We start from the raw sequence: 13,376 nt of genomic DNA, 5'->3' as shown, positions 1-13,376 counted from the left end.
TGAATTACATCAAACCGGGCTTTCTAAGAGGCGCATGAATATACCGCCTTCTGTTTAGGAACTGAACTACAGGAAGCTGAGAAGTCAGCGAAGGGCCATATACCTAGTTCCTGTAACAAGCCAAGAATGGTAATTGAAGCTGAAGGGAATTGAACGCTATGCCATCGGCAATATACCTGTGCTAAAAAGGAACTCAGGAAGGGTGCAACTGTTGAGAAGTATTCAAGAAAGGAAACACCTCCAAAAGGAAGCAGAAGCCACAGGAGAAGACGTCTGTAGCGCCTGGATAAGAGAAGAAACAACCTGCTTCGCATTACCGTCACACGCCAGTCAAGACTGCTCAAAAGCTAGGTCGTAATACCCAAGTAGTATGAATATCCATGTTGATCTCAATCAAGGAGAGCAAAGTCGGAGATCAAAGGAAACTTCTCAGTCCGGCTGTCGAAAGGCTCAACAGATCCACATAGCAAGGATGGCGCAGCCAAGCCAGAGATTGTACCAATACTGTGCCCCTAAAGCGAGCTTGAGATGGCAAATCCAAGCTATCATCAGCCAGGGGAAAACAGTGAAAAAGAGAAACCAGAGGAGTTTTTTTTTTTTTTTAAAGCCTACAGCACCTGGTATTCCCAGGTGGTCACCCATCCAGGTACTAAACAGGCCCTATCCTGGTTGGCTTCTGAGATCAGACGGGATCGGGCACATTCAGGGTGGTATGGCTGTAAGAAAGAAGCCACACTGTTACCCCCTTTAACTCCCACTTCCTGTGCCCGCCTAAGAAGCTAGGAAGCATGGAATTGTGAGACGAGGCCATGAGGTCAAGTTCCAGGAGATCTTATTTCCACCACAAAAAAAATGGAACACCTGAGCCAAAATTCCCAATAACCAGGATGTAGAAGATATCACTATAACTAACGTCTACACTTCTAGAGCGTACGCAGTGCTGTACACAGTAACATCCAATAAATGGGTTATGCTCAGATTTCACAGAGAGAAAGACTAACCAAACTCTTTTCCTGACCTGAAAAATGATCGGTCAACCGAATAGAAAGATGAGGGTCCACCCATCGAAGTAGAACAACCACTGTACCTGGCAACTGAGTACATCACCTACTGCCCAAGCTGCAGAGAAACACCCCCATCATAATACTGACTGAAAGGGCCCTCAGCGGCATTCCAGAAGAATGGTCTGAAGCTCCAGAAAGGAAGCCTGACCATGCTCAAGAGTAGAAGAAGGAACCAGAACTTAGTCGCCTCTGAAGACCAGACTCCTGAAGCTGAGGATGGAAGCCACCGAGCCCCCCAACCCGACTGTCCAGAATAGTTGGTGGTCATAAGCTAGTCCAGGAAAGACCGAGGCATGCCCTGGAAAGACAATCTTTCTGAGCCCCCCAAATCATACAAAGCTATGCAGGAGAAGCCTAGCAACTAATAGGAGCCCAGAGATACCGAGAACCACTGGAATAAAAGCGGCTGCTGAGCGTTAGAAGGGAAAGCAAGCCGAGGTTCCCAGAGGGGTCAGCAATATGGATGCTAGAACCTGAACAGAATCCCATACTCTTAGCCATGGTAAGCGAAGAACGCCAATCTGAGATCGAGACTCCACACTCAAGGCTCTGGAAAGAAATACAAGTCTCTCCTATAAGAATAACAGCATCAACCCGATATACCTATAACTAGTATAGGAAAAAAGAGCACTGCAAATATGAAGATGCGCATGTAAAGAATTGAGGAAAAGAAACCACCCGCTTCGTGTCAGTCAAAAGACCCGACGAAGTCGTCCGAATCAAGCAGGCCGTCACGCATAAATCAGACAAATCGCCTGGCAGTGCCAACGAACCCTTGGGTAGGTGAAATGGAATGTGCCCAAACCGAAAGCGCTGCTCCGAGAGAGGCAGGCCAACCTAGTGCTGACTCAGAGTCCATAGAGAAAATGTAAATATCTTCCCCGTTTGACTGCAGAAATGGGTAACCCTGAGAAACTAATGCAGCCGAATGGAATCCAGCCTGCCCAAAGCCCCCATCTTGGCCACCCACTAATTAAGTGGTACCCTAAGAACTGTCCCGAGGACCAGCCCCACTTCAAAGAGAAACGCAAAACAGAGAGACTCTGGAAACGTGAGGAGGATGCAAAGGTGCAAGCATCCTGAAAAAAGTTCACAGCTCCCTGACCTGACAGTAAGGCGACTACTCCTTCATGAGAAAACTGTCAACCTGGAAAAAGAACACCGTCTTGCGATGTGAAAGGGAGCATGAGGACATTCAGCAACCTGCCTGAGCTTTACGCAAGCAAAGGAAAGACAAGGCGCACCAGGCGTAATCCAGAAGCAGCATACGCCTCTCCAGAGAAACGAGCTGTACCTGGCCGAAAACAGACCAGGTTTCCACTCCAAAAGAGAGCGTAAGGGGAGAATTCATTGGGCATACAGTGCCAGCTACCCTTCGACCTCGCAAGCAGAGGATCTTGCCCTTAGGGATCAGCCGCCACTAGACCATGCTTCTAGAGCGGAAGGCCGTCTAGCTTTTTTTTTTTTTTTAAATAGACTTGAACCTTCGCCTCTTCTTTTGGAGCCATATCAGCTCTACTCCTTAGCTGGGGCTTGAACCTCAGCTCCTTGTTACTAACCCAGCACACAACCCTTGCGCCACCAGGTTTTCACAGACAAGCTGGCCCACAGCAAGAAGAAAAGAACCATCAGGCCTCAAGAGAGACCCTCAACTCGGAATTCCTGCAACTACCCCGCAGAAACCAGTCTAGAGCCCAAGCAGGCGGACGCAGCACCCAGGCAGAAGGCCTAAGGAAACCTCCAACATCGCCGCACGTTATCGGAACCCCGAGTGAAGAAATGAACCACACGAATGATACACTGGCACGCCCTTGACACCTACTCCACCTTGCTGTTCGCTAACCCCTAAGGCAGCAAAACCAAGCGTAGGCAGCCAAACTCAGGGCAGAAACTTAATGTGGAAGTGCCTAGAGATATAAATGTACAGCCCCCAATAACAACCAGTTGCCTATTCTTTTTTTTTTTTTTTTTTTGTTAAGAGAAGCATGTGGACAAACACCACAGCAAATGGAGCACTGCAATACGGGGCACAGCTGATTTCAAACAAAAATAAGCCGCGGTACACGCTTAAGTTAGCTGTAGGACATGAGTCAATGAACCCTGCGGCGCTGGGGGCCCAAGCGCGGGCACTTTCCTGCCAGAATCAAAACCGGCTGGCTCCCCCAACAGCGCTGTACAAAACAGACCGGGAGCTCATAGCCAAAACCGCAGCACACCGCTCCGCAAAGCAGACGGCGAGGCCCGCGCTGAGAACGGCAGCCGCCCAGAATAACTCCCCGAGTATTGCAGTGCTGGCGACCCAAACTCGGACTGTTTCGCTCCAAAATAGGCCGGCTCCTAGAACATTGCCGCTCACACCGGACTCGGAGCCCATAGCCGAAGCGTATAAAAAATGCAAAACACACCTCGGGGAGGAAAGGGGAAAAGGCGCATGGCTCCCAACAGTAGGGGAGCACAAGCTCGCACCACCCGCGCTATAGAACGATTCAGCTCCATTACAGATAATGTATAACACACCCGGAGCCGTCCTCACAATTTGCGGCCATATCGATAGCCACACAGTTACATTTACCCACGGGCCGTGGCAGTATCAAGAAACAATGTCCCAGAAACTACCAACCCCACAGCACAAGCGCTAGGGTAAGAAAAAGAAGCGCTCCTTAGTTATGCGCAAGAATACAGAGGCCACCTACCTCACTGAAGCAAGCTGATACCAAAACATATTCCACCACAAAACAAAACTGCCATAGTCAAAAACCCACAGCTCTTACATAACCACAAAGTTCAGAGACCAGTAGAATAAAACACATACTCACAATCTACTGGATAGTGCTGGTAGACGCCGGCAACACCTGCTGCCTAGCATGAGCAGGGCAAAAAGTCAGCTGTGTAGGCCCCCCCTTTTTTTTTTTTTTAAATGGGAAAGAAGAAAAATAGGGACCAGGGCAGACCCTCTATCATTGGAGGGAGGGTGAGGCAGGGACAAGGGGGGGCCCAAGTGTAACCTCTAAAGCCGGCACCGATTAGCCGGACACCCCTGTCTCACTGAAGAGAAAAATCTCAACAGGAGAAACAGAATGGCAGTCTCACTGAAGAGAAAATCTCAACAGGAGGTAATAAAGTTCCAGCCACAGCCAGAATCCAGGAGCTAGTTGAATAGCGACTTCCACCTGCTTGGAGATAGAGAATACTGATGAGACAGGAGGAGTGCCAGCAAATAAGTACACCTGTTAATCAGTTTCTCTATCTCCACCTGCTGGTAGAAGTGAGCTATCCCATTGGTCTCTGGATTCATCTGCTGCTTTGCTAAGGAAATATATTTTGTGCTATAGGGGACTCTTCTTGATATAGCCTTCAGTTGAAACATGTCGGAGAACTGACAGGTCCCTTCCTGATACTAACAACAAACAAACAAAGATAAGTTCAAGTTTGAACGATAAAGTTTTAATATTTATATAAAGAATTTGCACAGAGCACTTTATACACATACAAAATAGTATGGATCTCATGACAAGGCCAGTGCTGAACAAGTACTTAGCCATTGAAAACATTTGGCTATTACTGGCACTTCTGAAGATCCTGAAGAAAATGTAAAAATAGAGTGAAATAACAAAAGTAAATGTTATGTGAAAGTTAGAGGTGATACTGTCTAGGATCAGTGGGATATGTATTAATGACAGTGTCAAAAATTTGGATACAGAATAATACTAACCAGTAAGCCTTTATAAACAATGCATATTTTGAACTTCTCATGCCTCCTCTTGGGCTTTTCACTTAGGATTATTTGCTAACAATACACACTGATGTCCAAGTCTTCCACACGGGTTGAAGTTTGAATCATAGCTTGAAAAGGCACCTCTCAGAGAACTGAAAAACTCATGACTGCGACAAATTAAGCTGGTGTTTCAAATAATCATGTTCCCTGCAGCCATCACTGATTATTTTTAACTACTCACCTTTTTGATTTTAAGCTCAAGGAAAATTATATATAAAAGTACATCCAATGGGACTTATGATCCAAGTTTTGATTGAGGTGATAAAGTATGAAGTGATTTGCCCAAGACAAATGGAATTAGTGGGAGGAGGATTTCAACCCTAGTCAGTGGCGTAATGAGGCGCCTGCGGTGGAGGCGCTCCTTCCCCCGTACCTCTGTAACGTTCCTGGCATGAGAAGCAACCCCTGAATTGCTGTCATGCTAGCATCAGCTCTTCCTCTGATGTCACTTCCTAGGCACGGGTCCAGGAAGAGCCAACGCTGGCGTAACAGCAGCCTGGGGGTTGCTGCTCTTGCCAGGAACGTTGAGGTATGGGGGGGGGGGGGAAGGAATGGAGGGAATGCAGAGAAGGACAGGTGCCTGTGCCCTCTCCAAGACAGCGCTCGGGGCAGACCCCCCACCCCCACTGACCCTATCTTCCCTGTTTCTCATCCTGCTGCTCTAACCACTGGGTTACACCTTCCATGCTACACAGAGCTCAGTGATATAAAGTAGTTGGAAACAGATTGTTTTTAAAATGAAGGAGTATACATTGTATCAGAAAACAAGAGGCTACTTCAAGAAAAGATGAAATGAGTGTTACTGCCAACTATGAAAAAAACAAATGTTCTGCAACTTGTGAATCCTTTTAAAAATAAAAATGTACCAGATTGAGGCCAGCATCAGTCTTCAACTTCCACTCCAGCAGCAATTGGGGTAAGAAGGGAAAAAACACTGCTTTAAGCATCCCAGAACTCATACTAAAGGCAGGGATTTTTTTTTAATTGCAGCCACTAGCATCAAGCAAATACTTCTCAAAAACAAAGCTTGAGTAAAAATATTGTAATTCACGTTTGACACATACATAAGGAAAGCTATTAGAATAAATTACTGCATACCTATTAAACATTCACTTGAATACATACACTTTACTACAAAGAGTATGTATCTCTGAGGATTAAATTGTTTGCAGCGCCCAAGGATTAAGAAATCAGTACTTATTCCTTAAAAATTTCTGACATACCTAACAGCAGCAAAAAAAAAAAAAAAGTATATTTAGCTGGCAGTTTGAAGATCTGGATGATACAAATCTGTGCTGGTACTTGACCAGCAGTTAAAATGCCTTACCTTCCCATATCTGAACTGGCAAATACCACTAGTTTCACAGAACTCTGACACAAACGTAAGAGTATAAAGCTAATGGTTGCCTGTGACAAAACCTTCCTGAGAACAGAACTTATGAAGCTTACAGCCCCCATGAATTCTATAATAATGGATGAAAACTGACAGATTAACAATTGCCATTAAAATCAAGCAACACTATCACAATTCAGACTTCACAAATATCAGGAAATTTGTGCAATATAATAAAATGATTCACTAAAAAATTTAACGCAAGTTCTACTACCTACCAAACTCATACAAGTACTGAAATTGCAGCCTGTATGCTTTACAATAAACATACAACTTGTCAACAAAAACTAACTTAGTTGGTTAAAAAGATCAAATGTGCTTTATAAATTACAGATGCTTAATTTGTGAAAAAAATACATCCCAGGAAGCAATTTAAAGCATTCAAGCACTGCATAAAGATAACAGTTCTGTTTAACGTCTTCAACTATTTTTATTTCTTATTTAGAATAAAAGCAAATGCGTTATGAATTTCCCACGGAATACAATAGAAAAATGTGATAGTCTAACCATACATCCAAAAATAGTGATCGCAACCTGTTAAATACAAACCACATATCCCTAGCTTGAGGCAACTGCTGGCACCTCACTAGGCTGATCTTTTACAACCAATGAGAAGCGGCTCACTGTACTTCCTGTTCCTACAGATGGAAGCTCTCTATAATTCTCATACAGCAAATTTCACTTCTTGGTTAGAGTTCTGTAAAAAAAGAAAAATATTCAGACACAACAACAGATTCCATCACAGATATGTTTGGACAAAAATGCTTTATGTATCCACTCCCTGAGGAATGCTAATTTTCAAATATTGTATAGTTTTTCTTTACTAGTTATGACTCGTGCACCATTTCAAGAATAAAAATATATTTTACTATAGAGCACCAATAAATTATTAATATAAATACACATTTCTAAAAAAGTAAAAACAGTAATAGCTATTACAATTATTTACTTTAATGTATACATTAAAAACACCAACAGGTGAACGCTGCTGTTCGTTTACATAGCATGCATCCTGCCAGTCAAAAGAATGCACTTGTGATATATGTTTGTTTTATTTTTGCATCACAACTAATTGTACGTAAGACTAGAGAAAACCAGAATCATAGCTTCTGTACATGGAAATTTGTTATAAAGCATTGACAGTTTATTATATAGCAATGAAATATCATAAATGGCTCAAGAGGTTCCATTTTCTTGTGCTACATGTTATAACAACCCTTAGAACTAGTATAAAATATGAATGGGCTGTCATTTGCAACAACATGGGGAATGTCATTAATGAATGAAAACAAGGGAAATAATACATTTCATTTTTATTCTGTTTGCCAATAGTGCAGTAAGGCTATTCTTATGCACACCACTGCAAAAAGGGCACACTCTTTTCCTAATAGTGTACCCATTTGAACCACAGCACATATGCAAACTATCAGGAAAGGAGTATATCCAACAAATTTGCTCCCAAGACAAAATGGCCACACAAAAATGAGTAAAACTCAATCAATCCCAGAAATGATACGAAATAATCTTCAGGCTACCCATCCCTAGTATAGTTTCAGATTCTCAGACAGTGCCAGTTTGGAAGGGATCATAAAAAAAGACAAACCCTATTGCCCAAACACAGGTCTAGTGGAAACTACTGCTAGTTATTTAAGTACTGTACTTTAATTTTTTTTCTACATCGATAAAAAAATATTTATTAATGATACAAGTACATGTCATATAAACAACAGTGATAACAGCTAAAATGTGCAGAAAAATACTATGGGCAGGGCAAGTTTATTTTTTTCTCTATTTGCTTTGGTTAAATCATAATAATCACAACTTAGCAAATTTAATTTAAATGTCTTTTTTAATAATTTCTTCATGTTCACAGAAGTTTCACTGACCATTTTATAACTTTTAAGGTCCAAATGCAATGCATATTGTATAAAAGAGAGCACTTATTGTTTACCTTGCGTGAATTACCGTAACCTACGTACCTTTAACTCTACAAACTTCTGCATAACATTTAGACAAAGCTCAGACACACAGCATGCCTAGCCCTCATATATATATATATATATATATTTTTTTTTTTAATATATATTTTATTTATTGTGTGTGTATTATGGGGGTGTGTATATAAATAACTATAAAAATAGTGTCTATAGTTATGTCTATACACAAATACCCAGGCGCACACATATATGCACACATCTCTAATCACAAGTATAGGGTGTAAAATATACTAGAATAACCTCCGTGTAAGGTTGAAATTTGGTAACAAAATGAGAAGAAAAACTAAAAATATTGTTTACGTGTTCTAAAATATCTTTTTGTTGTGCTAAAGTCAAATGTTAGCTCACACGAAAAAGGACTTATCTTTTTATATATATATATATATATAATATTATATATATATATATATAATTCAGCAAACACTTGAAGAATAATAATAGCTTAAAGGTGTAGAAAAGTTCTCGGTTAATTGGGGCAATAAACACTCAGTTCTTTCAAAGAGTTCAGAGACCGTGTTATTACTTGGTTTAGCAGCTGCTTACGGGAGGGGGAGGGTCGAGGCTCGCGCTCTCAATCCTCGTCGTCGTCGTCGCCTTCGCCCGGGGCCGCGAGCAGGTCGGCGGCGGCGGCGGAGGGCGGGCCCGCGGCCGCGTGCTGCTCGGCCTGCCGCTTCTCGCGCTGCTTGTCCTGGATCTTGCGCATGTCCTCGGCATACTTACAGAACGTGTGGCCGAACTTGGCCCAGACTTTGTGCGGCACCGTGATGGAGTTGCGGTAGGTAGGCTTCACCTCGCTCACGCGCAGGAACACGCCGTACTTGTTGGCGCCCACGTCGAAGAAGAAGCGCTTGTTGTCCACCGTGAGCGAGGTGCCCTCGGGCAGCTCGGCCGGCTCCTCCTCCACGCCGTAGTCGTCGATGAGCTTGGCCAGCGCATCGCGGAACTCGATGAGGCCCTGCGCGGGCAGCGCGATGGTCTGGCCCTGCGCCGTGCCCAGCCCCGGCCCGCGGTTCACCGTCTGGCGCACGCGCAAGAAGCGGCCGCGCTGGTTCTCCTTCAAGTCCAGGTAGTACTTGCGGTTCTCGCGCACCAGGAACTCGCTCTTGAGCGCGCGCCGCGGCTCCTCCTGCGCCGCCTCGGGGTTGCTGGGCCCCAGCTGCGCGTAGTGCTCGATGAAGTCGCCCAGGTAGTCGCGGAACTCGACGGCCACCGACATGGAGAGCGTCAGGCGGCTCTTGTTGCCGCCCGCGCCCACCTCGGCGATCTTCAGGAAGCGGCCCTTGGCGTTCTGCTTCACGTCCAGGTAGAAGCGCTTGTTCTGGATGTCCACGCGCTTGGAGGCCAGCTCCTGCGTCTCGTGCTGCAGGCCCGACGCCGCCGCCGCCGGCACGAGAGAGCTGGCGCCTGAGCCCAGGCCCTCGCTGCCGCTGTCTCGCTCCGCCATGACCGCCCCGCGCCGCGCCGCCTCTGCAGCCGACCCGCCCAGCCTCAGCGACCGTCCGTCCGTCCGGGGGAGCCGGCGCGCCAAGTCTCGCGAGATGTGGCGGCGCACCTGGCAAACGTACCGTGCTCGAGACTGCAACGCGCTTTAGTTCCGGCGGCGCGGCCGAGTCACTTGGATGCTGTTGCACGCCCAACTCCACCACAACTAACGGAGTCGCAGAGAGCTCCAGCTTTTCGCTAACCACTGGGCTACTCCTACCCTCTGCCCCCCCCCCCCTGGTTGCCTATGTGATTCGGTTTTCGAGACTTCAACAAAACAGCTCCAGCCTTAGCAATTGTGGGATTGGACATTTCACGTAGCTCAGTAGCAGACTATGGACTTTTCATCCAGGAATCTGCCAAACCTTTTCTTAAACTGGCTATGTAAACCACATCCCTCAAGCCTGACTGAAAAATATATCCTCCTATTGGTTTTAAAAGTATCTCCTTGTCATTGTCATTTTTGATGGAGTAAAAAAAAAAAAAATCGATCCACTTGTACCCATTATCCCAGGACAAGCAGGCAGGTATTCTCACTAGTGGGTGATGTCATCCGACAGAGCCCCGATACGGACATCTTGCAAGCATGTCTTGCTTGAAGAAACTCAGAAGTTTCGAGATGCCCGCACCGCGCATGCGCCAGTGCCTTCCCGCCCGATGTACCGGGCGTGTCTCCTCAGTTCTTTTCTTTCCGCGGAGCTGAGAAGTTATCTTCAATCTGCGCTGACTGAATTTCAGTTTTTCTTTGCCTTCTTTACCCGCGTTTTGGTTTATTTCTTTGAATTCAACTTTACTTTGCTTTCTTAAAAAAAAAAAAAGTTCAAAATTATTTCTTCCGGCGGTTCGGCCGGCCCGGCCTCGTGGCTGCGGCCTACCTCTTTCGACATTGCAGCGTCGATTTTCCGGCCTATGTCCCGGCCAATCACCGGTTTTAAAAAGTGCAGCAAGTGCCAGCGTGCGATTTCGTTGACGGACCCGCATCGACGCTGCCTCCAGTGTCTTGGTCCGGACCACGTTCCGAAATCGTGCAGGCCTTGTTCCACGCTCACTGCGCGCTCGTTCAAGCGGCGTTGCTTACTTTGGGAGTCGATGTTCAAGATGGAGACTGCCAAGGATCTGTCTGCTTCTACATCTGCTGAGGTTTCGCCGGTCCGCTCGAAACCTGCATCGACGACTCCCGCATCCAGCATCGTGAAGCCAGCATCGTTTACACCGGCTGCGGCTTCCAGTTCCGCTGCGGCGCCTGCCTCTGTCTCTTCGGTTCAGGTACCGCCTTCCACTGTCCCTCCCGTGGTCATCAAGGTGCCCAAAGCTACTAAGCAGAAGCACTTGGCCGCGAAGGAGCGCGAAGACCGTGCAGGAGGACCCCCTTTCGGTGCGGATCCCTCCATATCGGCTTCGCTTCGATCCCTGCTGGAAGCTCAGTTTGTCGAGCTTATGCAAACTATGGGACCCCGGCTTATCGCCAACATTCAGGGTGAAGTCCGAGCACCGGTCCCTGAGGGCGATCCGCCCCCTCCCCCTCCCCCTCGCCGTTCGATCTCGCTGCTCGACGAGGGGGATCGGCGGAGGGCGGCGGATGCCTCCAGGAGGGCTTCCCTTCCGGATATGCCACCTTTAGAGCCCATTACTCCTCCACGGCAACAGGGCGCTGGGACGGTCCCTGATATTCGGAGTCCTGGGCATACTGCATCGCAGGAAGAGTTCTTCCGCACTCCATACCAGACTTGGGTGGCGCTGCGTGAGTCCGCATCCTTGCCACCTCTGCGATCCACCGCTTCGAGCCCCATCCATTCCTTAGAGGCTTCGGGGGATCGTGCGATGCACAGAAGTTCTCGCTCCCCATCCCGGCACCGGGAGGGGCATCGTTCTCGTCACTCATCTCGACACTCCTCACGTCATTCGGAAGTGTCCCCACAGAAAAAGATGCAACGTTTGGGATACTCATCGTCCGATGTTTCCCAACCGGAGGGACCAGAGTATGAGGAACCATCTACCTCTTATTCTCCATGCCGGTCTCAGCTCTCCCTAGACCCGGAGGCTTCCACTTCGTCTAGTCCGTCTCGGCGGCCGGCCTTGGCGGACCAATTGTCTTTCTCATCTTTTCTCCGACAGATGGCGGATGACTTAGATGTGACTTTGGATACTGGATCTAAATATTCTAAAGAGTATTTGGATACGATGCATTTGCCTCACCCTCCGGCGGAGACTCTTCGGCTTCCTTTGCATAAATTGCTGGACCAGACTTTCATGCGCTGTTTTGAGACACCGTATTCTATCCCTGCGGTTCCCAGTAAGCTGGATGCTCGATACCGCATCGTTCACCACAAGGGGTTTGAGGGAGCTCAACTTTCTCATCAGTCTCTTCTGGTCGAGTCTTCTCTCAAGCGTTCTCACCCTTCCCAGGTCTACGCTTCTGTGCCTCCGGGCAGGGAGGGGAGAACGATGGACAAGTTTGGTAGACGAGTTTACCAAAATTCGATGATGGCGACTCGAGTGCTCAATTACAATTTTTTCTTCTCTTCCTATTTGGATTTCTTCTTGCCGGTCCTCCGCAAGTTCGTCCCTTTCATCGATGCTGAAGCTCGTTTCCAGTTTGAGGAGGTGGTGGCAACCCTGTCCCAGTTGCGGCTGCAGCTGATGCAATCCTCCTACGATGCCTTCGAGCTCTCGGCACGTGCTGCGGCCTGTTCAGTCGCCATGCGTCGCCTGGCCTGGCTTCGCACTATTGATATGGATCCGAACCTCCAAGACAGATTGGCTAATGTGCCTTGTGCGGGAGCGGATCTGTTCGATGAGTCTATCGAGACTGTCACTAAAAAGCTTTCGGACCACGAGAAGTCTTTTCAATCCATTCTGCGTCCTAAGCCTAAGCCTCAACAGTCTCGTCCATCTAGACCGCCTCAAATCTACCAGAGGCGTTATCAACCAAGACAGGCTCCCCTAGCGAGACAGCCTGCGAAGAGGCAGCCTCCACAGAAGTCTCAGCAGAAGCCTCAGATGCCGGCTGCACCCAAGGCCACTCAGCCCTTTTGACTCTCTTACAGGGAGCATAACCGACGTTCTGTCTTCCCTTGTTTTTCCCATCGGGGGTCGACTCCACCATTTTTATCATCGATGGGAGTCGATCACCTCGGACCTTTGGGTCCTTACCATCGTAAGAGAGGGATACTCTCTTCATTTCCACCGGGTCCCCCCGGACCACCCGCCAAGAGAGTATCCTTCCAACTCGATGCAGACCGCCCTTCTTCTACAGGAGGCGCAGGCTCTGCTTCGGCTTCGAGCCGTCGAGCCGGTGCCAGTAGATCAGCAAAACCAGGGGTTCTACTCCCGGTATTTCTTGGTTCCGAAGAAGACGGGCGATCTGCGTCCCATTTTGGACCTTCGAGTCCTCAACAAGTTTTTGGTCAAGGAGCTGTTCCGCATGCTGACCCTTGCCTCTCTCTATCCCCTACTCAAGCAGAACGATTGGTTATGCTCTCTGGATCTCAAGGAGGCCTACACTCACATCCCGATACATCCGGCCTCCCGCAAGTTTCTCAGATTTCGGGTGGGACATCTACATCTGCAGTATCGAGTGCTTCCATTCGGCCTTTCCTCGTCTCCCAGAGTCTTCACGAAGTGTCTGGTGGTGGTGGCCGCTGCACTCCGGAACATGGGTCTCC

General features: G+C 47.4%; 1 protein-coding gene and 1 non-coding gene across 2 annotated transcripts; both read right to left on the bottom strand.

Annotated features, from left to right (window-relative positions):
* Window positions 1-605: 605 nt before the first annotated feature.
* LOC117351928 lies at window positions 606-724 on the bottom strand. Its single transcript, XR_004537528.1, has one exon. It is a non-coding gene; the product is annotated as a 5S ribosomal RNA (ribosomal RNA).
* A 5,379-nt stretch (window positions 725-6,103) lies between these two features.
* On the bottom strand, window positions 6,104-9,902 carry PURA (purine rich element binding protein A). Its single transcript, XM_033926881.1, has 2 exons — window positions 8,773-9,902; window positions 6,104-6,929 (listed from the first exon to the last, which is right to left on the bottom strand). The coding sequence occupies exon 1, from the start codon at window positions 9,671-9,673 to the stop codon at window positions 8,801-8,803; it is 873 nt and encodes a 290-aa protein (XP_033782772.1). The 5' UTR covers window positions 9,674-9,902; the 3' UTR covers window positions 6,104-6,929; window positions 8,773-8,800.
* Window positions 9,903-13,376: the final 3,474 nt, after the last annotated feature.

This window comes from Geotrypetes seraphini, chromosome 18 (genome assembly GCF_902459505.1).
Source record: "Geotrypetes seraphini chromosome 18, aGeoSer1.1, whole genome shotgun sequence".
Classification (NCBI taxonomy): domain Eukaryota; kingdom Metazoa; phylum Chordata; class Amphibia; order Gymnophiona; family Dermophiidae; genus Geotrypetes; species Geotrypetes seraphini.
Note: the sequence above shows the minus strand (reverse complement) of the source record. Positions and strands in the feature narration are given on the sequence as shown.